This window comes from Eucalyptus grandis, chromosome 4 (assembly GCF_016545825.1).
Source record: "Eucalyptus grandis isolate ANBG69807.140 chromosome 4, ASM1654582v1, whole genome shotgun sequence".
NCBI lineage: Eukaryota > Viridiplantae > Streptophyta > Magnoliopsida > Myrtales > Myrtaceae > Eucalyptus > Eucalyptus grandis.
In genome coordinates this window covers 12,401,092-12,428,999 of record NC_052615.1, presented here as the reverse complement: position 1 = coordinate 12,428,999, position 27,908 = coordinate 12,401,092, and the positions used below count along the sequence as shown (strand labels likewise).

The 27,908-nt window shown below is 40.5% G+C and overlaps 3 protein-coding genes and 2 non-coding genes across 6 annotated transcripts; 3 read left to right on the top strand and 2 right to left on the bottom strand.

The window, feature by feature from the left end:
- Positions 1 to 7,001: 7,001 nt before the first annotated feature.
- Positions 7,002 to 9,055, top strand: LOC104441027 (CBS domain-containing protein CBSX5). The gene is made up of 2 exons (XM_010054025.3): positions 7,002 to 7,440; positions 8,025 to 9,055. The coding sequence occupies exons 1-2, from the start codon at positions 7,088 to 7,090 to the stop codon at positions 8,824 to 8,826; spliced, it is 1,155 nt and encodes a 384-aa protein (XP_010052327.1). The 5' UTR covers positions 7,002 to 7,087; the 3' UTR covers positions 8,827 to 9,055.
- A 4,310-nt stretch (positions 9,056 to 13,365) lies between these two features.
- On the top strand, positions 13,366 to 17,125 carry LOC104441026. The gene is made up of 5 exons (XR_005550550.1): positions 13,366 to 13,726; positions 14,324 to 14,474; positions 14,578 to 14,644; positions 14,745 to 14,978; positions 16,692 to 17,125. It is a non-coding gene; the product is annotated as an E3 ubiquitin-protein ligase AIRP2 (transcript).
- A 636-nt stretch (positions 17,126 to 17,761) lies between these two features.
- Positions 17,762 to 19,978, bottom strand: LOC104441024 (tetraspanin-19). Its single transcript, XM_010054023.3, has 5 exons — positions 19,578 to 19,978; positions 19,141 to 19,240; positions 18,742 to 18,822; positions 18,510 to 18,614; positions 17,762 to 18,150 (listed from the first exon to the last, which is right to left on the bottom strand). Exons 1-5 carry the CDS (start codon positions 19,736 to 19,738, stop codon positions 17,983 to 17,985), a joined length of 615 nt encoding a protein of 204 aa, XP_010052325.2. The 5' UTR covers positions 19,739 to 19,978; the 3' UTR covers positions 17,762 to 17,982.
- A 312-nt stretch (positions 19,979 to 20,290) lies between these two features.
- TRNAV-UAC lies at positions 20,291 to 20,363 on the top strand. Its single transcript has one exon. It is a non-coding gene; the product is annotated as a tRNA-Val (tRNA).
- A 304-nt stretch (positions 20,364 to 20,667) lies between these two features.
- LOC104441023 lies at positions 20,668 to 26,358 on the bottom strand. Of its 2 annotated transcripts, XM_039310582.1 has the most exons (6): positions 26,101 to 26,358; positions 24,812 to 24,865; positions 24,012 to 24,115; positions 22,462 to 22,554; positions 22,080 to 22,118; positions 20,668 to 21,163 (listed from the first exon to the last, which is right to left on the bottom strand). In XM_039310582.1, exons 1-6 carry the CDS (start codon positions 26,174 to 26,176, stop codon positions 21,026 to 21,028), a joined length of 504 nt encoding a protein of 167 aa, XP_039166516.1. In that variant the 5' UTR covers positions 26,177 to 26,358; the 3' UTR covers positions 20,668 to 21,025. The 2 variants fall into 2 exon arrangements, with proteins under 2 accessions (XP_039166516.1, XP_010052323.2); XM_010054021.3 differs by lacking the exon at positions 22,462 to 22,554.
- Positions 26,359 to 27,908: the final 1,550 nt, after the last annotated feature.

Below are 27,908 nucleotides of genomic sequence, written 5' to 3'. Positions count from 1 at the left end.
TAAAGACCATTATTCGCTACAATCCATTGATTACATTTCATATTTAGATACATGATAATTATAAAAAGTTAACAAAATAAAAATCTCACTCATAAATATCATCGAAAATAGAAGCTTTGACAAATGATTTCAGATTGCACACTCATTATTGAAAGTGGCGAAATCTTGCCATAGGATTGTGTAAAGATATCAAATAAAAAACATTCGAAAACTTGTCATAGATTATTGATTTTCAATTCTATCTGAAAATGTACATCTCAAAATCGGAAATTGGACCGATTGAGAAACAATGGTTCTCGTTTTCTTCTACAGCCATACTTATCCTTACGACCTTTTACGAGGATGATATTTTTGTAGCCGGCACGATCACATCGCTAGCGAAAGGCCCCGATCAATTCAGACGATCCAAGCTGAATACGCCAAAGTCTCCAGAACACGTCACTACATCCGATCAATCCTGTGGTCGCGCGATTTGACTTGCAGGTACGGTTTCGCACGGCGAACCTGGTACCACTGCGGCGTTCGTCTCGTCCCGCACGAGCCACATCTTTCCGATCATCGCAAGATCCAACGAATCCCACGGGGCAAAGAACCATGAGTGGTCGACGGAGAGAAGACGGCACTTCGGGACAGACACGTATCGGTCGTCTCTCCGCTGCCTGCCCGGATCGGTTTTGTGTGGCGGGTTTTCGTGTACGGACGGACGGGTGCGGGAGGGATAATGACGGCCGGGCCCGGGTCGTCATCGATGACGCGGCCTCTGCAATCGCTGGCCTTTCGTTTTTCTCGTGGACCGTATATTTCCCAGGGGGCAGAGAGAGAGAGAGAGAGAGAGAGAAAGAGTCCCTTCTACTTTTGGAGAGTTATTTTTTTTTTTTTAACAGATACTTTTGGAGAGTTAGAGCGACTTCATTTGCTCATGGTTTTCAATTAATTATCCTGGTTTTGTTTTTCATAAGTTAGTTGAGAGATGTGGATTGTCAAATCTACACTGTTATCCCAAAAGAAAATTAAAATGGTGCTGCGCCATGTCAAAGAACCAAATCAGAAATTTTCAAACGGGTGCGATTCATATTATTTTCTCGACCTCCTTATCATGACAGAATAGATTTCTAAGTATATTTTTAGAGTGTTATTCGAGAGTATGTGCGATTTCATCGAATGTCTTTTATGACTACTTAGTACCATATTAAGAAATCTTTGGAATTTTCAATATCCTGGCTCTTTCGGGTGGTCGGTTGGTGATCGAGACACCTCTCTGGATTTTATAAATGTTCATCGCTTTTTGTGAACCATTGGCAACAATGGGCCAAGATTTGGGTAGCTTGGAGCGGCGCCCTGGCCCCACTACCTTCGACTTTATATTCATTCCAATGATGTAACTTTATTGATTGATCTTCGATCACGAAGAACTATTTTTGTTCATAGTGAAACATTTCGTTTTGCCAAATTTAAAGATAAAACCACATCCTTCACCAATTTGCTTATCAATATTGACCACTTCCAATCTGAGCCTTTGAATTATTCGTATTGAAGCATTCATATCATGTATACTATCCACACAGAAGGAGTTGAATTATCATTTCGACGAAAGGTCGCTTTTAACGTAGTCGCACTTAAATTCATTTGCGCCTTTCGAAAATTTAAGTGGTCTCTGTTAACTCCAGGAAGATATATATACAAAATGCACGAATTCCTCGTGCTTCTCCGTCTTGTCTCTTTGCAAATTACTATGGAGAAAAGATCTTCAATGAGAGGTTCAGTTTCTCTTCTTAACATTTGGTTGAGAATTCAGCTCCAAATTACAACGCGAGCTGGTTGAGAATCAAAGTATCTTCCCCAGGAATATCTTGTCCAGAAGCAAATGATGCCGTTTGTCCTTTGGCCCATGAAGAAACGAACGGCTGCTAAAAGAAAATCAATGCCAAAAGAGACGTGAACAAATTGTACATTGGCAGCAGCAAAGTCGACAAAAATTTCAATTTTTTGATTCCTCAACGTGAATGCCTTATGGATCGAGTAGGTCCTTAAACTGCTCTGTCTAGATCTCATGCAGACCTTGGCATCTCTAGACATAAAATATCAAGAGAGTAGAGCTGGGGATGAGGCTCGATAAAAATATCGTATTAAATTAGGAGACTGAGACATGCATGCACCAACATAATGAAATAAAGAACGCAATTCTATCAGCTCGTCAACGGTATATTTGTTGAACAGGCGGGACAGCCCTCAGTTGGTGTCATAAGGCACCTACTTCTTGGTGAAGAATCCTGAAACCACCAAGGAATGCCCTCGTTTTCTGCTTGGTCCATCCCTCGAAATAGCCACTCGAAAACCCTACTTCAAGACCAACGTTTCGAAGAGAAGATGAAGTCCATGAAGAGTTTTAAGGTTTTACACTATATCTTGAGGAAATAATACTGTTTAGAATGTGCACAGACCACGAATGTAGAAAACATGACCGATAAGGAATATATATATATATTTATTTATTTATTTATTTATTTATTTATTTTGGTGATCCAAGAAACCCCAAAAGCCAACACCCGGGAAGAATCAGGGGCGGCGACGCAGTTTACTCACGCTGCAGTTAAGTCACGCCCAAGCGACTGATGAACCCCTCCTTCACAAGGGGAGAGGGGTAGAAATGCCACCCAGGTGGGTGGTCCAATAAGGAATATTGCTAGTGCGTTATCAATTGAAAAATGAGAGAGAAAAGGTATATTTGCACGGCCATGAATTTAAGGGTGAAAATTGGGGTTAAGAAGGGGGACCGAAACTTGCCCGCCCAAACCTGGCGAGGCTTGGCCTGGCCAGCGCCCTCGCCAAGATCTAAGTGACGGCCTCAGCCCTCACCCAGATTCAAGCAAGTGAAACAAAAAAAGAAAAAAAAAAGAAAAAAAAGGAAAAGCAAATATCCGGTCCAAAAGCATAAATTTATAGCTAAAGAGATCACATGTGCACAGCGTAAATAAATGATGCGGGAACTTTAATAATACACCAAACTAATTCTTGTTAACTGTGTCCTTTCTTCTTCTTTTTTTGCCCCCCCTAAAAAAAGGGTTCTCGATGGCATATTTTGTTTTGTAGAAACTCGATACTTTCATCCAAAGAGATGAAACCAAAGTCAATCGCTACACCACAACCCTTACCTACCTTCAGTCCCAGGGTGACCAAATTCAAAGTCGTCAATATATCTAGTTAAACCCATGTCTAGTTAAAAGTTTAAGCTAATAAATTATGAGCTAACTAAGATATATTTACCGCTATACACCATACCAATGTCCTGATATGAGTCTTTATTAAGACAATTTACATGTGCATTTCAACATGCTCCGTATCAACTGGTCGGACTTTCCATTCATTAAAAAACAAAAGCCAAGTCCAAGTTTGTTTAGAACATTGATGAGGAAAGTTGTGGCATTTGCGTGCATCCGTTTACCAGAAAAAACAGCGTATGCTTGACTCAAAAGTTCACAAAATAAATGGTAATGTATGGTCAAGAAAGATTTGTGTTCATTAAAGTTAAACGACCACTTTGGTGATCTAATTTCTCGTGCAAATATGGATGTTAATATGTGCATGGCAATTGTTAAAATGTTCCATCCAAAAGTTTAAATTTATAGGTGAAAAGAGATTACCTGTACATAAAGAGTATATAAATCCCTCGTTTGCAAGAAACGCGCAATATCTTTTGGCATCCTTGCGTGGAACCAAATTAGGAATAATCACATGTGGAATTTGATGATTGAAAGTGCCGTGCGAGTAGGATTGTCATACAAGCCCTACCCGACCTGGACCCGGGTTTAAATCATGTTCGAATGCTCAATTAAAAAAAAAAAAAAAACCAAAACTTATAAGCTCTGTTGGCAAGCGAGCCCGTGTGTATATGAATAGCATGTGAACTCCGTCGGCAAGCGGCACGAGATACATTAGACGAACAAATCGTTGTCGAACTTTTCAAACTTGTGGAGCAAAGGCGGTTTCAAGTTGTTTTCATGGGGCGACGAGTCGTCCGTGCACGAAGACGGTATATTCGCTAACTGGGAGAAAGAATAATAGACACTCAAGATGCGAGCTATCTACCAAAAATAAAAATTCTTTCATTATTTATTTATTATTTTTTTGATGAATTTATTTTTGAAAAATAAACAAGCTGGAAACTCTTTGAGGATTAACGTGGATTGATGGTAAAAATAAAATTCTCAGAAAACAAATATCTCTTATTGAAACTCACTAATCTAGAGGATAATTCGATTGGTACGTCTACTAGTATATTTAATACTCATGGCTGTTTGGTGAAATTGCAAGTCATGTCCACGACTAGTAGATATATAATATATCTATATAAAAATCTTGGTTTGTTTATTGCAAATGAATTATCCACTTTACTATATATGATACCGATTGATAATATTTTTTGAATTAACGCAAAAATGGAAATATGCAAACCTTTGCGTGCATCTGCACAATCTGTAAAGTCAGCTTTCAAGTCTATTGTCAGCTTTTCATGTGACGAAAATACCGTTATGTCAATAAATTATCGAAAAAGTATAGAGAACTTTACAGAAAGTTAATGATTTAAAATTTGATATCTCCTAGCAATAATCTAATACTTCTTCTTCTTCTTTTTTATGAGAACGCATCCTCACCGTTAAAATTCATACCCACATGTCTCTACTGAAAATCATCCAAGTGCATCTTGAATCGGCCTGTGTTTAAATAAAGAAAATGTGAATATTGTAAGCTTTAAACACTATAGAGAAGAGGGTTCTTCTCTTTTTGGATATGGGAGATTTTATTGAATTTATTATCCTGTCAAATTATGATTTTTTTATTGATCCATAAAGATAAAATTTGTCTCTGTTTTTTTTTTTTTTTTGGTTGAATGATAAAATTTATCTCAAACAATGAATTTTTGTGCGAGAACTTTGAGGTTGGATTGAGAATGATCAAGTATGTTTTACATGTAGTACATTTATTGATGTCGGAGCATCAAACTCCACTGTAGATAATCAACTCACAAACCTGCTTGAAACCTCATCAGATCAATTAATCGAGCCTTTTATTTTTTTGTGAGCAAATAGAGATTTCAGCCATAATATGATACGGTGGAACCAATGAGAAGAGGTCATTTGAGATGGAGTTTCTAGAAGTTGAAGAATAAAGCTAACTTTTAGACCCCAAAAAGAAGAAGAAGAAGAAGAAGAAAGCTAATTTGACTAGATTTCATAGCTTATGTAGATTTTTTAATTTGAGTAGGTTGCCCAATTTAAAGGTTCCTTAATTCCTACATCTTAGTCCATCTATGAATAGAAGGTGCATCATCAGTTGCAAAAATCGCCATATGAATTGATTGTTTATGGGAATTCTTTTCAAGCGAGTGATTCATTTGCTTCTTTCATCCAAATTCTTTGGCGATCGATTCAAAGCTCTCTATTCTTTGACCCGTAGAACGTTTCGCTTTGACGGTAAATTCTTCTATTTCAAAGTCATCTTTCCTTCGAACGCACGAAACACTTTCAATTCATGTCCATTGAATACGTTCATCAACTTCTTCTTAGCCATCCATGATTTTGTGATCATGTCAAGCAATTTCACTACCAATTGCAAAGATCTAATCATAAGACAGATGGAGGTAAAGATAACCTAATGAAGCCCTAAGTAGAGAGAGAACCGAGTTTTTCGGGACCTATAAAACTCCGAAACTTGGAAAAACCAAAATAAATAACAATTTAAATTAAACGGTGGTAGGGTTTTTTTGGATAGTTTATCTAAAAAATTCAAGCAAATTCAATCATAAATTTTAAAATTTTTCTAATTGAATTCTACATTTTTTCACATTTTATCAATTAAATCCATTTGATCAATTCTGATTGAAAATTGTTGATGTGAATGCTTTGGATGCTTATATGACATTTTTTAATAACATTAACATTTTTTTAAAAATTTTATTTTCTTTCTTTTTCTTTTTTTCCTTCTCTTCTTCCTTCTTTAGCCAGTCATCAGGCCTCGACGATCGGCTAGAGGTGAAATAGCATTGAAATCTATATTTATTGACCAATTAGAATTGCCTCCCAGGACCTATAATTGCCTCAAAAGGTACAATATACATACCACATTTTATATGTTTCGAATCTATTTACTTACTTTGAAAGGACATTTCAATGTTCATAACTCTGAAGGGACATTTCAATGTTCATTTTCAAAATTACAATGGTCAAAAAAGTAGTTCCTGCTATTCAATATCTCTATGGGGAAAAGAAGTGCCAAAAATGATTAACAATAATTACTAAAAGTTATGTCTTGGTTCGAGTGGCAGATCTATTATCATTTTTCGCATGTCTAAGCAAATTTATAGTAGGTGAAAATTCTCCCAATATAATGCTCCTCTCCATTATGGCCAATCATTGTAAGTATAATGGTAGGTACCCAAGACTAGTGAGGTCGACCTAGCAAGAGGCCACTAATAAGGATGAGCCTCACCCCAACCTTGCTGATGTTGACCTTGCATTGGGACTAGCGAGACATTAGGTGAGACCAACCTTGCCTAGCAACGGTAAAGTCAAGCCTCATCGAGGTAGATGAGCTTTGCCTGAAGTTAGCAACCGGCCAAAGGAGGGAGAAGAGAAGGGAAATAAAAAAGAATTAAAAAATCAATAAAAATATTTAAAATCTTAATATATTATTAAAAATCATCTATATTAGCACCGAATATCCAGTCTAAGTTAATCGATATCCACGTGAGTTATTTCTTTCCTGTTAAAATTAATCCAATCGATTTAATTGATAAAATTAATGGATTCATGATCGAGTTGATTTTAATCTTTACCCTGTTAAGGTGCCCCACGTGATGTGCTGTCCGGCAATACCGCCCATGCGGACAAGTACAGCGGGCCCCGCCTTGTCTTTCCCGTGGCCGAGCGAACCGGCGAACCGGCAATATCCGGTGACGCCCCCCGTATAAATACCGGCGCGTCTCCTCCTTCAACCTCGCGAACCCAAAACACGCTCTCCTCAGCTCTCCTTCCATTGCAGCTCTCCCGAACCTTCCTCTCTCTCCATCTCCATCTCGACCCGTCTTTGCATGGCAGTGGGATTCCTGGCGAATGAGGTATCCGAACTCTGCCTCGGGAAGCCCGCGCTGAGGTGCCTCTCCGCCGCCGCCGCCACCGTCGGCGACGCCCTCTCCGCCCTCAGGAGGTCCGGCGACGCCGCCGTCGGCCTGTGGAGCTGCTGCGACGACGACGGCGCCGACGGCGCCCCCTCCGGTGAGGCCGGCCGCTGCGTGTGCGTGGGGAAGGTGTGCACGGTGGACATCGTCTGCTTCCTGTGCAGGGAGGAGAACCTCGCCGATCCGGCCGCCGCGCTCCGGTCTAAGGTTGCGGCCGTCGTCCCCAAGGGCGGCGGCCTCGTCAGGCATCTGGAGCCTCACGCCAGGTTCGTATCTTGTCGGAGATGACTCGTGGTGGTTCATTTTGAGATTTCGCCGATGCGATCTGCGCGTTTCGGCGCTTTTGTCTTCGAAAGTTTGCGATTAGGTAGTGGAATTTCATCGAGGATTTGATAGGATCTTGATATGAATGCATGATTTGTTGCTTGTTTCTGACTTCCGCTGTTACGGTCGAACCGTTTTGTGGCAATCTTGATGAGAATCGATTTGGTTTGCGGATACCTGTATGAAATTGAATGTCGATTTCACCTCAAACTGCGGTTCTTCACGGATCTAATTCCAGTCATGCCTTCGTTCGTCCGTTTTGTTTCGTGTCCTTATCTTAGGTAGGATTTCATCGAATGTCGATGCGAATTTACATTCGGTTCTTTGTTGGGGACGTTCGATGTCGGGATCCTACTGTTGTTTGCGACTGTTTTGATGAGGATTCGGTTTAATTTCATGATGCCGGATTTCGTGTAAAAAGGAATCGTCATTGCACCGTATCTGTGTGTCGATTTTGCTTTGATTTTGTTCTCGCATCGGCATGTTGAATGGCATTTGACGACGACTCTGTCTCTTCCGTTTCCAGCTTGCTGGACGCGATCGAGCTGATCCTCGAAGGTGCGCAGAACCTGGTGGTGCCGATGCGGTCTCGCAAGGGAACCGCACCGAGGAAGAACATCCTCCACAACCACCGGGAATACTGTTGGCTCACGCTGGAAGACATCGTTCGATACCTCCTCAACTTCATCAATCTCTTTGCCCCCACGCCGGCCCTTCCGATAAATTCTCTTGGCATCATCGACACTGACACGATCCTTGCTGTGCACTATTACGACCCTGCTGCATCAGCCTTGCAGCTGATCCCTGAATCCAACCTCAAACAAACTGCAGTGGCGATCGTCGACGACGGAGGCCAATTGATTGGCGAGATCTCGCCATTGACTCTCAGTGCCTGCGACTTGACTGTAGCTGCTGCTGTCTTGACACTATCTGCTGGAGATCTCATGGCGTACATTGACTGTGGTGGTCCGCCAGACGATTTAGTCCGTCTGGTCAAGGAAAGGTTGGAAGAGAAGAACTTGGTCACGTTCTTGGAATCGCTGGATGAGGAATTGGCCTTCTCTTTGCCGTCTGCATCATCCTCTTCCGACGAAGAGTTTGGGTGCGGGAAGAGCGGGAGGATCGGAGGCTACTCCGCGAGGATGGTGAGGAGGTCGGAGGCCATCATGTGTTACCCGAGCTCTTCGCTTGTCGCAGTGATGATTCAGGCGCTCGCGCACAGGGTGAGCTATGTCTGGGTCGTGGAGGAGGACAGAAGCCTTGCCGGGATCGTCACCTTCAGGAGCATGTTGAGGGTCTTCCATGAACGGCTAAAGTCCGTGAGCTGAAACAGGGCAAAGGTGAAAACCAAGATTGATGAACTGAATCTCTGATGAAACGGATTCATGAACATGGCATAGACTGAATTTCTGGGATGTCACAAGTTTTGAGGATGCGAACGTTAGTCATCCTAAACCTATTTATGTATTTTCTGTGATGGGAGCCAAACATTGATTTGCTGAAGATAATAATGAAATTTCACGACAGAGATTGATAATGTCAGGACAAATCTAATCATATTTTGGAGCAGGAAAAATACTAAATGGGTAAGGCATGTTACAAGAAAGTATCGAAAAAGTTTTAAATCAAGTTTTAATGGGTCTATTGTATTGATATTAATATGATATTACACTTTTTGATTAAATCAATTTAGTCGTGTCAATTGGAACATCCGGTCATGATCGGAAATTACTACTAAGGATGTCGACCATCCTACTTGCGTAACCATGGATAATTTTATAATTTTTTTAAAAAAAATTTCTGATTTTTTTTTCCTTTTTCTTTTCACTGTGGTTGAAGGTCACAATCCTTGCCTAGGTCATCGATCTCCTCATGGCCTAGGCTGCCTTTGTCCAAGCCCGAAAAAGAAAAGAAAAGAATAATGAAAATGATTAGTTTTGTCTATATCTCTCTCAGTTGTGTCAGATATGATAGATCTAGCTATATTTCGATTAGAATTGATTAAATAAATTGAATTGACATAAATGTAAAATATTAAGGGTTGAAGTGGTATCAATGTAATAATTTAACATTTTTTTTAATGGTTTTTTTTATATCTTATATTCTCTTTTTTCAAACAAGGACATAACGTGATCTTTAGTATGGTAAATGGTATTTGAGATGAGAACCAAAGTATAATAAAAGTTCAACAAAAGGGTGAGAGTGGTGGAGCTGGAAAAGTGTAAGGCTTAGATTCACGAAGCATTAAGCTATCGGCCCCCAAAATTTGATCCCTAGTAAAGCCCGGTTCATTCCAGGCCCTGAAGCCCTCGTGTTGTCGAATGGAGACCACTTCTCGTCTGAGTGTAGGGACCTTTGCATCATGCGTCCGTCCGGCTGATTGCCTGCATATCGTTCGAAATTCGAATTTGGTACGCCGACCATATCCATTCGCCCGCTACCATCCAATGGCGGGCTGGCATGCCAGTGGGTCGAGCCAATCCGAGCTGACCCGTCGGCCGTCGCTTGCCAACGGCGGAAGCCGTCGTCCACTAAAGGGTCCTCGCACACCATGGACTCAGGAAGAGACCGAACCCCCTATGAGACAGCTAATCTCGCCCTACTGCCCTACTTACTAATTTTGTCCAAGGGTTCTAAACTACACCGACATTTTCCAAGAGCATTCGTGTCGTGTTGGATACTTTGACGCTTATTTGACACTCGGTCAACACGTGTCAAAAAATTCGATACCTTATCAACTTTCTCGACATTCTCCAACACTCAAGTCGGAATTCCGACATACGAGTTTTCGACATGTGATTCCGATATTGATGTCAATTTTAGAAATTCAATAAATGAAATGTCAATAATTAATATATATATGTATATTTGTGTGTGTGAAAAAATAAAACACAATAATAAATACTAAATGAAGAAAGAAGAAAAACATAATATTTTTTTCTCTTTTGACTCCGTATATAAGTCACCCCTTAAGTTTTTTTTTTTTATCTTCTTCTAACATATCTAACATGCGAGTCCATAATATGAATCGCTTGTTTTTTCCTCAAAGTTTTATAAATTATTGAAATAAAGTTGAATTTGTCAAATTAAAACAATGAATGATATTAATAAATGATGGATTAATGTTTTTAGTGTATATTCATTCTAGAATTATTTATTTATTTATGAGTTTAATTCAATTAATAATTATAAAAATGATAATTTATTATGTATATATAAAAATATATTTAATATACAAACGTGTCCCAACGTGTTGGAATTTTCTGTTTTTTTAAGAAACGACGTGTTGGCGTATCATGTCGTGTTGTCTTAAGTAGCATGGACACACGACGCGATACGATATGTCGACACGTCATTTCTCAAAAAATAGAGAATTTCAACACGTTCGGACACGTTATATATTAAATGAATATTTTTATTTTTAATTAATTTGATTTAAATTCACAAATAAATAAATAATAATAAAGAGCTTACAATGAATTTGCACTAATAATATTAATAAATGTATTCATAGGAAATTTGAAAGACATTAATAGTTAATGCGTATCCATATTTGATAACATATTTTTAACTTTAACAAAAATTATAATTAACTTATTTAAAAAAATTATGATCTTCTATAATAATTAAAATTTATCATTATCTAACTTTTAGTATTTTCATTTTGAAAATTATTTTTAAATAATTTATTTTTTTAACAAATATAATATATATCGTCCAAAATTTATTTTCCTCTCTTTTTTTTTTTTTTTTCCAAACCCTCATTCCTCAAAATTTAGGGCGCGTTTGGTAACGGTCATTTAGGGGCCGATTCGATAAGAATCGGTTTTTTTTACATTCCTGCGAACCGATTAAAAGTAAAAACACGTGTTTGGTAACTTCAAAATTTTTTATTCGGAATAAATTGCGTTTGCATACCGTATTAATTGATTACATTTCCAAATTAATTTCTTTTGATTTTTAAATAAATTTTAAATAATTTCTTTTGATTTTTAAATAAATTTTAAATAATTTCTTTACTTTTTACTTTTTTCTCTTTTTTTTTCCTTTTTTTCTTTTTTTCTTTTTCTTTTTCTTTTTTTCCCTTTTTTCCTATTCTTCTTCTTCTTCATTTGGCCGGTCGCCGGACACGGCCACCCGAGGGCCGCGACGCTCACGGAGCGCCGCCCGGCCCTCGCGAGGCTCGGGCTTCGTCGAGCCTCGCCGGTGGCAGTGCAGCCTCGCCCCGACCTCGGCGAGGCCAGCTTGTGCAGGCGGGGCTGGCGAGCTCATGCGATGGCCGGGCGAGCCTCACCGGCAGCTGGCGAGGCTCGCCCGGCTCCCACCGGCGAGGCTCGACCTCGCCCGATGCGCGGCGAGGCTCGCCCGGCCACCGGCGAGGCTTGCCCACCCGTCGGTGGCAGTCGGCCTCGCCCGGTCTTGGGCGGCCGGCCCGGCCACCGGCGAGGCCGGGCCTCGCCAGATCTGCGAGGCCGAGCCTCGCCGTGGCAGGGCTTGCCTCCGGCGATCTCGCCGGACCGCGGCGGCGGACCGGCGACCGGCGGCGGCGGCGGCGGCCCCGAGCGGCGGACGGGCGGCGGGCGATGGCGAATGGCAACCGAGATGATAAAAGAAAGAATAAGGTTTTACCGTTTTAATTCTTTTTTCGATTCTCGGACGAGAATCAAATTTTTTTATTCTCAAATCTTGTCCAAAATTGTTCAGAACAAAAATTTACCAAACGCGATTCTCGTCCCAAATCGGTGCAGGAACAAAAATCGGAATGACTGTTGGCAAGGGTTGCCAAACAGGCCCTTATCTTCCTCTCTTGTTCCTCTCTACCCCTCCCCACCTCAAACCCACTCCTCCCCCTCTCAATTTCCTCCCCCTCACGCCACCCCCACTTTCCGCCTCCGGTTCTTTCCCTTTCTTGCCCCTCCCCCCCAATCACCTGCTAACCATGACCTCCTCCTCGTTCTCACACGATCTCTCTTTCAGTCACCTCACCACCTCTCCTCCAGCCCTTCCTCCTTCGTAGTCGCGGCCTTAGCCTCAGCCTCATCGCCAGCCCTCCATCGCAGTAGGCCCTACCTCACCGTCACGGTGTTGTCTCCGCTCCTTCGCCCTCGTCTTTCGTCTTTACCCTTCCATTGTCTTATTCGACTATATTTTTTCAATCTATGCTCTTTCTCTGGCCGTCTCTCTCCGTCGCGGGCAAGCCATTGCCATTGCGGGCTCGCCATCGCTCGCAGCCTCGTCTCTACTCCCTCGCCCTCGCTTCCACCCTCCATCGTCTTCCTCACACGCATGTCGACACGTGTCGAGAAAAGTTGACTGCGTATCGAAAAATCCGACACGCATTGATCCCATGTCCAAGTGTGTCGACATGTCCGACACACTCCGACACGTGTCGAACACGACACGGAAGCATGGGCAACGTGTCCGTGCTTCGTAGGTGTCGTGTATCGTGCGTCAGCACCGAGACTATACTATTTTGGGTGGGTCTTCTAATCGAGACTCATCAATCCAAACGTCGATGGGCCCTCAGTCCAGTCTTTCAACGGGAAACGCTTTTTTCGAGGTGGAATTTGTTTGGGCTCGAAAAAACGACCAGCAAATTAAAAATTAGAAAGAAGAAAAATAAAAATAAAAAAGAAGGGCGGTGGGTGTCATTCTTTTTAGGGAAAATTCTTGATTGCCCAGATATTCTATCCACAAGATATCAATTAATCATTCTAATCCGGATAAGGTCACGAGCGTGTTGGGTGTGTCCTCCTCGTCAATATTTACTTTCTTTTTTTTATTATTATAGAAATAATCGGATAAATAAATATTATTAATAAATTTTAACTCCATCCGTCCGTACGCTGCACCATCACGCGCTGGATCCCCCCACTCCACGACGGGGAAGGTCGCTGCCAAAATCTAAATTCCCTCCGTTCCTACGTGTCCTCTTCTCCTTCCTCTCGCCACGCTCCACCGCCTTCCTCCTCCTCGATATCCCCGCCGTCGTCGGCGGCGGCGGCCGGCCTTCGTCCGATTAGGGTTTCCGGCGGCGGGCTCCGACGAGGGTTCTTTCTCCCCCCCTCGCTTTCGTCGCCGGCGGCGTTCGATGGTGCTCGTCGGGTGAAGGGGTCGTCGGGAAGGTCTTTTTTTCGGGAAGAAGGTGATGTACATGGCGTCGATGCGCAAGTCGTTCAAGGACTCCCTCAAGGTGCTGGAAGCCGACATCCAGCACGCGAACACGCTGTGAGCAGCTTCCCCATTTCGCCCTTCCGATCCTCTCTCTCTCTCTCTCGCTCTACCTGCTTCTTCTTCGATCATGGACTTTCTTGAATTTTCGGTCGCGATTCGTCTGTCGAGTTTGGCGAATTGGGTAGGCGAGTTCGGGGCTCGGTGCTGGTTGCTGGGTCTGCTTGAAGTTTTGCTTTTGAAGCTTGTTATGCCTCGTTTCCATTTTCTGGAGGAAGTTGGCATGGTTTTTCTGTTGAAGCTTGATTTTTTTCTAACGGAAGTCTCTTGGGTGTTGCTAATTTATGGCGCCTTGTCTTCGCGATGCGAAGTTAATGTTTCCGCTTACCTGGTCTTTACCTACCTGTTGATCCGCAGTGGTTGAGGAATGGAGGAGCTTGGTTAGATAGTGGAAATGAGCTTCCTTCAGCTCATGTTTATCTTTTCTTGAGGCTTTTGGATTTGTGATTGACACCCATTTCTTGTTCTCTATGGAATTTTTACATGATTGCCCGCTTGAGCTGTTAACCTCGCCGATGTGGATTGTGTGCCCCACTCTGCGTGTGTCTGGAAGCTATTCTTGGGGTAGATCTTTACTGTGCGAGTGTCGTGCAGGGCTTCAGATTTTCCGGGGGATTATGATGGTGCCTGTCTCCAAATGAGATTGTCGTATAGTTCGGCTGCGCACCTGTTCCTCTTTCTGGTGCAATGGACAGATTGCTACCTTGCCGGTGCCCTTGGGTTCTTGAGAATTCTTATTTACAAGGCGTGAAAAGCTTTTCTTTTTCTTTTTGATTTATTGGCAGCATGCGTGATTAACAGTTTTGGGAGCATGAATATCTGACCCCGAGATTTTTGTTCTCTGGTAGGTTCATGTGGATGGCACGACAACCATGTCTATGCATGAGAGAAAAGCAAGTATCAGAGAGTTCTATGGTAAAATGTAGCATTTCCAAGTGATCGATCTGGCTTTGTGGTCATATGGTTACTCCATATTGCATCTGTCCCCTGATTCAGTGTTGCCATTGTTTATCAGCTGTAATTTATCCCTCTCTGATGCAACTTCAGAGAGGCATTTCAGATGCCGAAGAGATAATACAGAGGAAGTATGCCTGGGGAGATACTGCAGGAGAGAGGAAGAGGAACATGCACTGCGCTCAGATGTAGATGCTGAAAGGGAAGATGAATGTGGAATATGCATGGAGCTGAATAGCAAAATGGTACTGCCAAACTGCAACCATGCTATGTGCCTGAAATGCTACCATGATTGGTAATCCTTTGGACCATTTGCTATTTTTCAACTAGGGCAAATATCAGCTGGGCTGTCAGTCTTGAGACGTCCTTCCCTCAAACCCCCCCCCAACCCCCAACCAAAAAAAAAAAAAAAAAAAAAAAGTCTTTTTCTCTTCCTTCTCTTTTGGTTTCTCTCCATTTTTCAATTTTGATTTATCAGCATATTCCACAATGATAATTGAAATAATAGCTCTTTCTTCTCTCTTTTTCTTTTGATATGGGGGATAAAATCCTGAAAGAAAGTGCACAATATACATCTGCTGTCCGGATGGCATTATGAAATGTTAAAATTGTTCTGTGGGTTACGATCGCTTGAATTTCTTGATGAGGAAAAGTAGTCTGACGGATATGTTATGTTTCATCACTAGCATTGTCTTCTGGGAATGACTTTGGCAGTAGATTTTAGAAGTGATCGTGGCCATGACTTCTGATAGAAGAGCGGCATTGCCAGATGAATAATCCAGAGTAGGAAAAAAAAGATAGAGAATCTTTTTTTTTTTTGGGGGGGGGTGGGGAGGTAGTTTCTTGAGAGAGTAGTAGTCTGACGGATATGTTATGTTTCATTACTAGCAATTTCTTTTAGGAATGGCTCTCGTAGTAGATTTTAGAAGTGACCGTGGCTATGACTTCTGATAGAAGAGCGACATTACCAGATGAATAATCCAGAATAAGAAAGGTGCTTTTATAAGTATTAGTGCAGCTTTAAGGAATTTTATTCTATTGCTACTGCCTCAACAGTCGCAAGGACCCCTTTTCCATTATAGTGAAATGTATAGAAGCAATTTGCAATTGCTAAGTGGCGGACCAAGCGTACAAACCCAACTAGGTATGAATATTAATGAATCCTAGGAGGCTGTCACGACGGTCAAGTATTTTTCCACTTCATGGAAAGCAGCTCTAGTAATATGAGTCTTTTGTTTACAGCAAACGGCATATCTGTTCTATTATAAAACAGGTTGTGCTCTGATATAATAAAAGGTTTTGTCTATATGGTTTGTCTAACGTGGTACTGGAATTATGCCTCCATAATTATTGGAGGTTTGGTCTCCCATAATCAGCTGTTCTAGTAATTGTTGTGTTGGAGGCTTTCAACATGGTATTGTAATATTATTTCATAAGGCTTGAAGTGTTAATGCACACGGTTTTCTTTATATTAACATTACCCATGCTGCTTATGACTAATGAGTATCGGATTTCAGTTTCTTTTAATAGAGGATAGTATGTGTCCAATCTTGCAGACTTACCTCTCTTGACCTTTCTATTTCTAGCTTGATATTGGTTTCTTGAGGACCTAGGTTTGGGTGCAATTTAGTGGCATATTCTGTTGTTGGGCTTTGATCAGTCCACTGGCCAGTGTATGTTCTGTTCTCTGAAGAATGCTTTGGCGAGCTGCTGTATAGATACTGACTTTGGATATGCTTTCTGTCATGTAAAATTCAAAATATGTAACATTGTTATTGCATGCTTCTCTAGCAATTTTTCTTATACAAACTAATCCAATTAGAGTTTATTTCTTGATGCTTGAGTCTTTCTACTTGAGCTCTCACCTGATTAAATAAATGGGCTATGCATCTTTGAAGCAAGAACTTGTTAGAAAGAAATAATTAGTCGCATCTATTTATTATGAGCTATTTGCTCTCCATGGAGGAGCAAGAGTTTTCCTTCCTTAAAACCTCTTTGAATTTCGCAGGAGAATGATATCCCAGTCATGCCCTTTCTGTCGCGACAGTTTGAAGAGAGTGGACTCTGGTGATCTCTGGGTACTTACTGACACCAGGGACATAGTAGACATGCAGACAGTAACCAGGGAGAATCTTAGGAGGCTCTTCATATACATAGAAAAGTTGCCACTGATAATCCCCGAGGCCCTTTTTGACACCTATGATTCTCACCTCAGGTGAATGGCTCAACTTGAGCTAGTTCTTTGCACAGTTTTCTTTTAATTTCTCCCCTTAATAACCAATTCCTGGTTGGTTTTCTTTTATCCTTCTAATGAAGCCAGCCTAAGTTAATGTGGGCTGTATGGCCTTAAGTTCATTGCAATTCTATGTATAAACTCATTGCAAGATGAACTCAACACTTGTGTATATATGTTTGTATATATTTGAACTTCCTTGAAAGTTACGTACCTTTCCATTTTAAAGTTCTGCTGTTCTGTGCTCTCGTAATGATTTTTGAGCAGGATGATGAGTACGCTAAAACACAGTGCACTTAACACAATGGGGGTTTGAAATCTGAGGTCTTTTGGCCTCTCTGGAGTTACTTAACTCTTAAATTTTATGCATGATTGTTGCTAGTGATAGTGATCCAAAACTCTGGATCAAGTAATGGTTTTAAACTCTTTATAGAGAAGCTTGCATTAAGGGGGGGTTCCGAATTTGCTTCTGCCATTTGTCTAATTTTCGATCGTGCAGTTGAGCTTCGACAGTGGCGGACGACGTAGTTGCATTCCTCTTGCAAAAACGGAGATGCCTGGGGACGCCCGGGACTCATCATTCATCACCGCACATAATTTCTATTATGGTCCTATTTACATTCATCATGAGAATATAATGGAATTAGATGACCTCGCGTAGAGTCTCATCTTCCCTGATTCTATGGCAGAAGGTTTTGTTCTTCGGATTATTCGATGAAGGCTATAGATGGTGAAGAATGCGCAAAAATCTCGAGTTCAGTCCGCAAGCTCTTCGGCATTCTCTTCATTTGTTGGCGAATCATGCTATTGCTGGCGATCATGGCAACTTCAATGATGCTAGCCCGAGAGGAAACTACTTGTCAAGATTAGTAGTGAAGATAAGGATTGTATCTTGCGATATTTTCCAAAACATTAGACATACATGACACGACAAAGCATATATATAACCCACAAACATGTCTCCTGCTTCTAGCAGAAAAGACAGCACGCACAACACCTATTGCATATGAATAGGGAGAGAGCTCGAACTGTGGCCATCATATTTATCTGTTCAAAGCTTTTAGAGCTATTTAACCGAGGCAAAAGCCGGTGGCGCGACAGCGTACGGAGGTGGCGGAGGTGCATGACCCAGGAGCGGAAGCTTCGTCTGAGGGTACTCGTCATCGTCGTCGAAGTCGGGTCCCCGGCGCGGCCTGGGTGTTCTAAGCACCACGGTCAACAGGATGGACAGTCCCTGAAGAGTCGCAAGAAGCAATAAATAAACGTTCAAAGCTTTTAGAAAGATTGATTCAGGTTGGAGAAAGAAAAAAGAGCATAATTTAGACTTCCATACTAAATGACATCATTTTAAGAGCACAATTAGTGGGTAACCTCGCAAATTCCCATAATCATATATCTATAACTAATGTCGGGTTTCTAAGTATGCACTAAAATGTAATAACCTAAGCAATCTGGCCAATCGAATCAAATGTGTTCTTTCTCATTGACGGTTGACAAATTTGCTTGGATGATTGCTCGAAATAGGCCAAAATCTCAACGCATTTCTTCAAAATAAATTGAAAGGTAGATACAAATTGATGGAGCATGAGATACCTGTGCTAGGAGTATTAGCAATCCTATCCACTTGAAGACATCATAGTTTGACTTCACAAAATCCTCAAAATCGGAAAACCTTCCGGTTGGATCTTCAGGTAAGTCCTTTAGGAGCATCAGCCACAGTGTAAAAATAAGCAAACATTTCATGGATTATACACAAAAGTGATGATAAATCAAAACAACTGCATGTAATGCTAATTTCTGGAATTGCCCTAATCATGAACAGTACCTTTTCCCAGTCAGAATTCAGGAGTACATCTGCAGTCACCATGATTTCAATCAGGATGAGCAAACACATGATGAACATGTACTTGATTCTGATTAAGGGTCAACATTTGGTACAATAGAATTGAATCAAGCACAAAATGAGCATAATTATTCGTAATTTACTGTAAATTTGTTGCTGAATTTATATCTTCCAGGAACATTTTTACTTCTAAAATGTCGAATAATGCTATTGAGACTCTTTCTCTAATCCATTCTCATAAGCAACTTTTCAGGAACACTTCCAAAGTGGTTTAACTTCATCTACACTTTGCACTAGGAACCTGTCAACGGAGGAAGCTCTTTGTCCTTGCATTGTGTCTGGGCCAATTGAGAAAGAGAGAAGCAGAAAGAAAAAGGATACACAAGAAAGGCAACAGCCATTTGCAGTGTCAGCTGCAACGCGACCAATCCATGTTATAAGGCACAAGATCACTCCCATCCCAAGAAAAGCATAGATGAACCTGCATTCGAGTCCCAACTTTGCTGAGAAATGGTAGGATCTCCCTTCTAGAAAAATATAGCACTGAAAATAACTGTAACTTGGAGTAAGGAAGAACTGTAATAGGCACCAGTTTCATGCACTGAGTGTATGTATGTACTATACTCGATTAGGCTGAACTCCACTTGAAACCCATATGATCCGTGAGTTAAAATATGCCGAATGCACATGCATTTTATGAATTCAATGATATTGATTTTTACTTCAAGCCTTCAACTTCTGTCCAAAAGGTTTGGATTTTTCTCTTCGGAAAAAGAGTCGTAAGCATAAATGACCTTAGTTTGGAGGAGCAAGCTTACCAAGGAGCAGTAGAGTAAAAAGTGGAGCCTGAATCTCTGTCCCTCTGCCAAACTCTGACCATCCAAAAGCCATACAAGATCATGGCCACCCCAACCATCCCCACCACATAGTTCACCCACTTCATCAGTGATTGCAGGCAACTCCTCATAATTCTTGCCATCTCAAAGCCCTTGATTGCCTTCCTACCTCTATTCTCTTCCAGAAAATAGTTAAAAAGAGTCCTTGATAGTACTTGGTAAACTGTGGGCTAATATAAATCCTCCAGGCTTCTAGACATATGCGTCAAGATATTGGACTGAACTTGTTGGAGAAACGAAGGAGTGCTAATTCTCTCTCAAAGCCTAAATGTGGAAGACAAGCTCGATCTGACACATGGGAATGGGGAAGCAGATGAACTCTGCTTCGTGTGCGAATGTCCAAATCATAGTCCAATTTTGGAACATGACAAATGAGGAAGCTTCATATGCTCAGACACTCCAGTTCCTGTTGTACACTACCATCCGTCCTTATTGCTTCTCAGTTTCGAGCCAAGCTGAAATTTTGATTTTTTTCAACTCGTTAATGAGCAGTTATGTCAGTGAGAAGCTTCCAAGACATTACCCAATTGTTGGACTCTAGTGCTCAAAGTGGTGTGGCAATAGCACCCCGGAATAAACGTCGGATGTTGCATCATATGTTGTAGTGCCAATTTAGCTTTGGTTATCGGAGCCGAGTTGCTGTGGTGTAGTGGTTATCACGTTAGTCTTACACACTAAAGGTCCCCAGTTCGATCCTGGGCAGCAACATTTTCTTCCTTTTAGTAAAATGTAATACTATTATCGTTATATTTTTGTTCCACTCCACTCCGGGTCTGACCATGATGGTCGCTGACTTAGTGAAAAAAATACTTGGGATCTGCAATCTGCTGACAATCTCCTTTTTCTGATCGTATTGGTGAACTTGAGAATGTCAAGTTCGGATTAAGGACATCTTTCTCAACAATACACATAATGATAATTTGAAGAAACATGAGTTTCGATGCTCCAGTTGGGGAATATTCTCCTTTGCAATGCTTCATAGTGACCATTCATCTGATGAGATTGTGAGGCCTGTGGTAAATACTTTGCTACACTAGTAAAGAATCTCCAGCACGTTCCGTTTGATGCACATAATGTTTGCATCAACAATGCCGAACTGGATTGCTAATTTGGGTTCAAGTTACATATTGCATCCAACTCAGATAATTTTTACTAATTTCTCCTCAAGGTCAGAGGAAAGAAGTACAAAAAAAGCCTAAAAATCCGGGATGGCAGATGGGCGATGCAAATATATTGGGTTCAGTCAGCCAAAATTGGTCGTTGGAGTTAGCTGTTTAGGAAAGCAGTAAACGATGTGAGTTCCACTGTAACCTTCTATGGATATCTGTTGTTACTAAAATCTAAAGTTCAGCTCTCAGATGCTTTGCCTCTCAGGCGGAGGTGCCAGGAATGTCTTCGGAGGGTACGCTAGGTTGTGGAGATGGTTCAGTTACCTTCTGAACAGGAGGAGGAGGCTTCAGTGGTCTGTTTGGACGAACTTGCTCGACTTTCTCCAGAGGAATGCCAAACTGCAATGAGTATTTGAACACCGTTGTGTCAAAGAAAAAAAAATGCAGAGTAAAAGGAAGTTATGAAAACCAAATAGGGGAAAGAGCTTCATCAGCTTGTGCATTATGTTTAATTCACCGCACTGGCCCCATTTAAGGGGGGCATATAAAGGCAAAGAAATACAGAGTTTAAGTCATCTCCAAGACAACAGTTGCAACACTGTTTTCAAGCTTATGCCAGGCAAACAACACTATCTCGGCATCCAAAACAAAATGCTAAACATGTGAATAAGGGTCATTGACATTTCAATAGATCCCCATCTTGATAGGTATTCATACATACAGAGAAAGAACAATAAGCACATGATCGATATGGAGCTAAAGAGATAATTTCATTAAATAAGTAACTTTTCTCTTGATGATCTACATGAGCTCGACAAAAAGATTGAGTAAAATAGCTAACTAGAGTGGAGCTACGGTAGAGAAGATGAAACTTAAGGGAGCCATGGCAACTAGTACTTCTAAATCTGCAACCATACAAGACTGCTGGAAGATAACTTCCATTCTAGAATTAGAATATATGTAGGTACTTTTAAGATAGCCTATTGTCTTACAAGCCTTAGCATGTGCGTGTACGCCGCGCAGTAATTGACGCAGCTCAATAGCCAACAAGATAACTTCCATTCTAGAATTAATATATGTAGGTACTTTTAAGATAGTCTATTGTCATACAAGCCTTAGCATGTGCGTGTATGCCACACAGTAATTGACGCAGCTCAATGGCCAACAAAACGCATGCTTGAAAAGGCAACAAATGACTTCTGTATCAGTGCATCCATAATATCCATAAACACAATATAATCATAATGGTTCAGCTTTCTAAATTACCCTAGATGCAATGATATGAAGAATTTGTTTAATGCACACATTAACTGACCTTGTAGCCACAGCCAGATACACAAGCATGAAAACATTCCTGTAGAAGAAAAAGAAGTAGAGGGAGGTCACACGGATTATACTTCGGACATGTATATCAACCATATCTACAAGCCCTATTCACGATGAAAGACCAAGCACTGCCAATTTTGGGAAGATAATCTCTTGCCAGTGTCACTCCACAAACAGCCCATCTCTTAAATTCAAGAGGCAGTTTCTTTCAGTTAATTTAGAGATTTCATTTATTCTTCAATCAACTATTGTCAGACCTCAATTCTCAGAAGGAATAAAATATGTACTTCATAGATCCTAACCTGCCTTGCTTTAATCACTTAAAATGCAAAAGGACATACGAATGACCAGATTCTACAAGCATTAAGAACCTGTACAACCCATCGAAAGTTTTTATGAGCAATCTGCATGCCCAGGGATGGAGGCTGGGGTCGCGGGCAGTGGCTGCTCCCCAAAGTGCCTCCCTAGTCAGAAAACGGCCATGAATGCCAGTTATACTTTGTCTCCTTTAATGGCCACTCAAAGTCTTATATAAAGGAAGTACTATAGTGCTTTTGTTCCCTTAACAATCTGGTAAGATATCAAAGTCACTACTGAGATTCTTTTATTAATTGATAGGTTAAAGAGCCATTCATTGACATGTCAAAACCATGAAGAGACCGACTGATACTATTAAACTACTAATGTGATATCTTTCGGCCAAAAAAAAACTACCAATAAGATACTTAATTTACACTCAATAGAAATTACCAAAATTAAAGTCCATAATACTTGGGTGCATAACCCTTTGACACCATTTGATGATACATGAGTCACAATGAAAGAATGACTAGCATCAGTAACATACCAAACCTTGCCTGCATTGAGATTCGATTACTCGGCTTTGGTCATTTTGCTCTGTATGTGCCTATTCTTGGTGTTGTTTTAATTTTCGTTTATTATTCTCTCTTTTAGTCTTGTAGATTTATAATTTTGTACAATTCTCTTCTTAAAAAAAAAAATCCTTCATTATTTAACAAGAGACAAAAGTTTTTGGGAGTTCACGTTGGTATCAATTTTCTATAAGAGCAGTTTTTTTTTTTTTTTTTTTTGTCGAAAGATATGTGAGAGAGAGAGAGAGAGAGAGAGAGAGAGAGAGAGAGAGAGAGAGAGGAAGGGAGCAGTTCATTATGTTGGAATTTGTTATATATGAATAGGTAGTTTGATGAGCATTCCAAATCATCTTGTGCTTCAGATCAATATGATACTGATTTTCGTACAAAATTTATAAGGAATTTCTACACAATCACCATTACGTAGGTATGATATGTGCTTTAGATTTAGTTATGTGACCACATTTTCACACATCACGCTTCTAGCAATAATAGCTTAAATTGTTTTAATTGACAAAGGACCGCCAAAAGACACATGTAAACCTTTCAAGTGAATATGAATTGAGTAACTTTCCCAAATTGGGGTGACGGTTGCCCATACCCAAATACACAGAGTTCCATCATTGTGCATACTTTTTCAGTATTCCCCACTAAACTTTTATTGTTATGTAGACAGGCCTTATGGTGCAATACAGAATGATCTTTAGGTATAGTTTGCAACAGTAATATGGCAAGCTGAATGTCGGTTACGGTGCCACAGGATAACACTGTAGCTTCAATGTTGCAACTAATCACCATTTCTATGGTGAGATATCATTTGTTTATCTCCAGATAAGAATGCATATGCCACAACCACCAGGTTAACCTTTAACATGGTTTAATAACAGAAGGCTGATTCAAAAAACAGAACATTTGGCACAAGCCACTGCCATCAAGGTAACACAGCCCATTGAACATAAAGAGGGGAGGGGGGAGAGAGAGAAAGAGCATAAGGAGCAGACAAAGGTAATGTTTACAACTTTCATGGAAAGTTATGAGGAGAGCAAAACCTCTGAGTAAGTTGCAGCACCAGGAGAGCGATCAATGTAAGCACTCCACTGGCGGTCCTTCAGCACAGGGTCCTTATAACACATCTCGTTGCACTCTTCCACACCTAAAATTCCAATAACCCAGTCAATAGAAGTAGGAAATCGACAAAGGATGAATCCGCTTGGTACACATCTAGTCAGGTGGCCCTTCCCAAGTAGAGAGAGCAGTAGGAATGGAATACCCAAAGCGAGATTTCAACCAGGCAAGGGATCTGTACATTGATAACCCTAGATTTAGGTCAGATGTTTTCAATCTCAAGCCTCCATAGACAAAGACGAGCGTTAAACAACAGTTTCTTCTCCACCTCTCAAGCTTCATGATCTTAAGGCAGTCATTGAGTCTTTTACAAAGCCAGGACGAGGAAAGATCCTTCCCCTCAATGAAATCATTCCACTTCTATTTTTGCTGTCAAATCAGCAAAAACATATGTGTCGAGTGTCTTGTGGCAGGGTCCAGGCAAAATTAAAGCCAAGCATCAGTTCTTGACTAGACACCGTCCCCTCCCCCAACCACAGCTCAATAAAAAGAAAAAAAAAGGCTGCTTCATGACAAGAGACGTTCCATTTGATTAGCACTTCCCCAAATTCACTGCATAATCTCTTTGTCCTAGTGCACACCGAGGCAAAGGAGAGCCTGAACCTAAGTAAGGCATAGTTCTCAGCTCTTGACTACTCTTGTAAGTCACTCATGTTTTGTAATAGTATGATGGTAATGTCCAGATATGAGGGTAAAAGATAGTCAAACGTAAAAGGGAACTCACATTCTTCCCATGTCTCTCCATCAGCATCACAAGCCTTCTTGCAAAAAACTCTCCCTGCATAATCCTTTTGTTGTCATTAATATGCTCCAATTAGTAGGATAGAGCAGATATGATGTTTCACATGTAAAAGTCAATCACCAGAAAAGGAGGAGAAAAAAAAGCAACAACCAATTCAGGCAAATGTTTTCGCATTTCAGACACTCGCTCAATTGAAACCAACCAGCAAAATCTGACAGGTAAGATCTAAAAAGTTCCTGCATATCAAGAATCTGAAGATTTCCATCCAAGAACTCTCCATTACAAAACTGTCAAGCAAAACGGAGTGGAAAAGAACCGTGATAAAAAGATAGAAAGTCACAGGGCACCACATACTCAAGAAATCTAATAACAACAGGATAGTATTCTGCTAGAGCAAATCCAACACAAGCCAAATACAGTGCATAATTTAATAGGTATCTCAATTGTCCATCTAAAATATGAATTCAACCATTATCTCCAACATAGATTTCTATAAAAAACATGGCAACATGTCGTGGAGCAATAGCATAACGATTACATAAATAACAAAAAAACTGAATATCATCACATAGACATAGCGAGTAAGCTACAGTCGAGAAGCGTCTATAACCAAAGACAAGTATCGAGAGAAGACAGAAATAGAGAGAGACAGGCGGATGGACATCTCTGACAATTGAGGACGGAGTAAGGTATGTTGGTGTGGGCAATGATACCATAATATACACGACCAGCAGTATATAAATAACCAAAATAACATCCGTTGCGATCTCCATCCTCACTACATGGTGAGGAACCCAAAGTACAAAGGTCGGAACTCCAGTTCAGTAAAATTAACCATAACCAGTGGAGTACCTCCGCGAGCAATGCAACAGCAAATTCATCTCCTTTCACACAACACCATCAAATTCTGTCCACTGGGTATTACCAAACAAGAAGCAGCCCTTTAAACTCCATCCCATCGTGGTCGACCCGAACGTTACACTTCTACTTCACAACCTCTCCCAATTCCCTCTCATGCGTATTTCATCATGCAACTTCCAATCACCGATCAACCAGCTACCGATAAACACGGGAAAACTGAAACGTCATCTCGCCACTCAACCGAGCGCCCGCATTTCTCATCCTCTATCGATGTCCACGCAAAGAGCTCCGAAAAATAAAAAAAATAAAAAAAGCGATTTTTAAGCTGAAACTTGCATCATCGAGCTACGATATCCCCTCAAAAACACAAAACCGCCATGCGGATAACAGAGAGAGAGAGAGAGAGATACATGGAATCTGAGTGAGGGCGGAGAACTTGCTCGTGCAGTGGTTTCCGCACGGAGAGCCCCATTGCTGCGGTATCATCTCTCTCTCTCTCTCTAGAAGTTTCGAGAAGAAACGGAGCGGTCCTTGAAGAATCGCGTGGCGGAATCGCTGTTCAAGTTTCGAGAGGCGAGAGGGAAACCAGGTCCGCAGCCGCTGCCGCCATGGCCGCACCCGCGAACGCTTTCAGAGCTGCCGAAGGGAAGAGAGAGAAAGAGAGAGAGAGAGAGTAGTTGGGGAGGACGACGGTGTTAAACGAACGGAGAACCGGACCGGCCTTGAACCGGGACTGATCCGAAACGCCCGGCCCAAACCGGTTTGGTACGCCCGGAACCAAAATCGACTCTCTATCCAAGATCGTTGGAGTCTAGACCCAAAAGTTATGAAATATCCATGCTCTTCGAAAACTTTCATGTCTTGTCAAAAATTTCATCAGAAAATTTTGGTACATGATTTTGACACACACGGTCGATTTTAAGAATTTTCAATAATTAATGAGTAAAAATATAAATGTGTAAAAAATAAAAAACAACAAAAATAAGAAATTGAGTTTTCTCTCATCTTCTGACTCTTACTTCTCGCCGCGCATAATTCACCCCAAAGTTTTTTTTTCTCTTCTCTTTCGACATGGATTACTTCTTTCTTTCATTCAAGTTTTATGAATTATTGAAATAAATTTGAATTTGTCAAATTAAAATAATGAATGATATTAACAAATAATTTTAATATTTTTAGTGTAAATTCATTTTAGACTTTTTATTATTATTTATTTATGAATTTGAATCAAATTATATAAAAATACATATTTAATATATAACGTATCCTAACATGTCAGAATTCTTCTTCTTCTTTTTTAAATGATGTGTTAGTGTGTCATGTGTAGCATATTAATATTGATGCTACTTAGCTCAAAAGTATAATCCATTCTCTAATGTTCAAATTATGTTTCTAGTTTAGAACTTCAAATTAAGATTTTCTAATCTACCAAATTATATGCATTTTGTACGGATCAATTTCAAAATGACATGACTAGTGGATTTGATGAAAGAAAATTATGAGTAAAATGACACAAATGTCTAATAGGCCATATTGTCTGTGATTTTAATTTATGTAATATGATCCCTGAATTATTGATAAATATTCAATTTAGTCCCTAAAATATATAAAAATAATGTAATTGAGAAGATTACATTGAACATTTATCAAGAATTTAATAATTACATTGAATAAATTCTAAGTTTATGGTCGACGTCGCATATTAAGTCAACATTTAAGAATCACGTTGCAAAATTAAAATTCGAAAGACAACATTATATATTGAGTCAAAATTTAAAGATTATTTGTGTTATTTTTTCGAAATTACGAGGCTAGCAAGTAAAATTTCAAATCTTAATGCCCCAAGGCTAAATGCCACGGGCATTCGATGCCATTCTCTGCCTCAAAAGGCACATCAAGGCGACCAAAGACAATAAGAGAATTAGCTATTATGTTCTCTATTCAGCATTTGGACAATGTTTCTCGATAGGTCATTGCTGAACACTTTTAGACGTTAGAAGACTGGTTGACCGACAGAAAAAAAAAATAGGCCTCATTGTTTGTGAATCTTTTTATTAGTTTATTTTTCATTTCCTTTGTAACTATAATCCATCCAAATTGATATAATGCATGAATAACACCTAGCAAATTACTGGGACATACAATATACATAGTGCAAAATATAATCAAAATAGTTAAAAGATGAAATTTTTATTTCGCAAAAAACGAGCGACGTGAA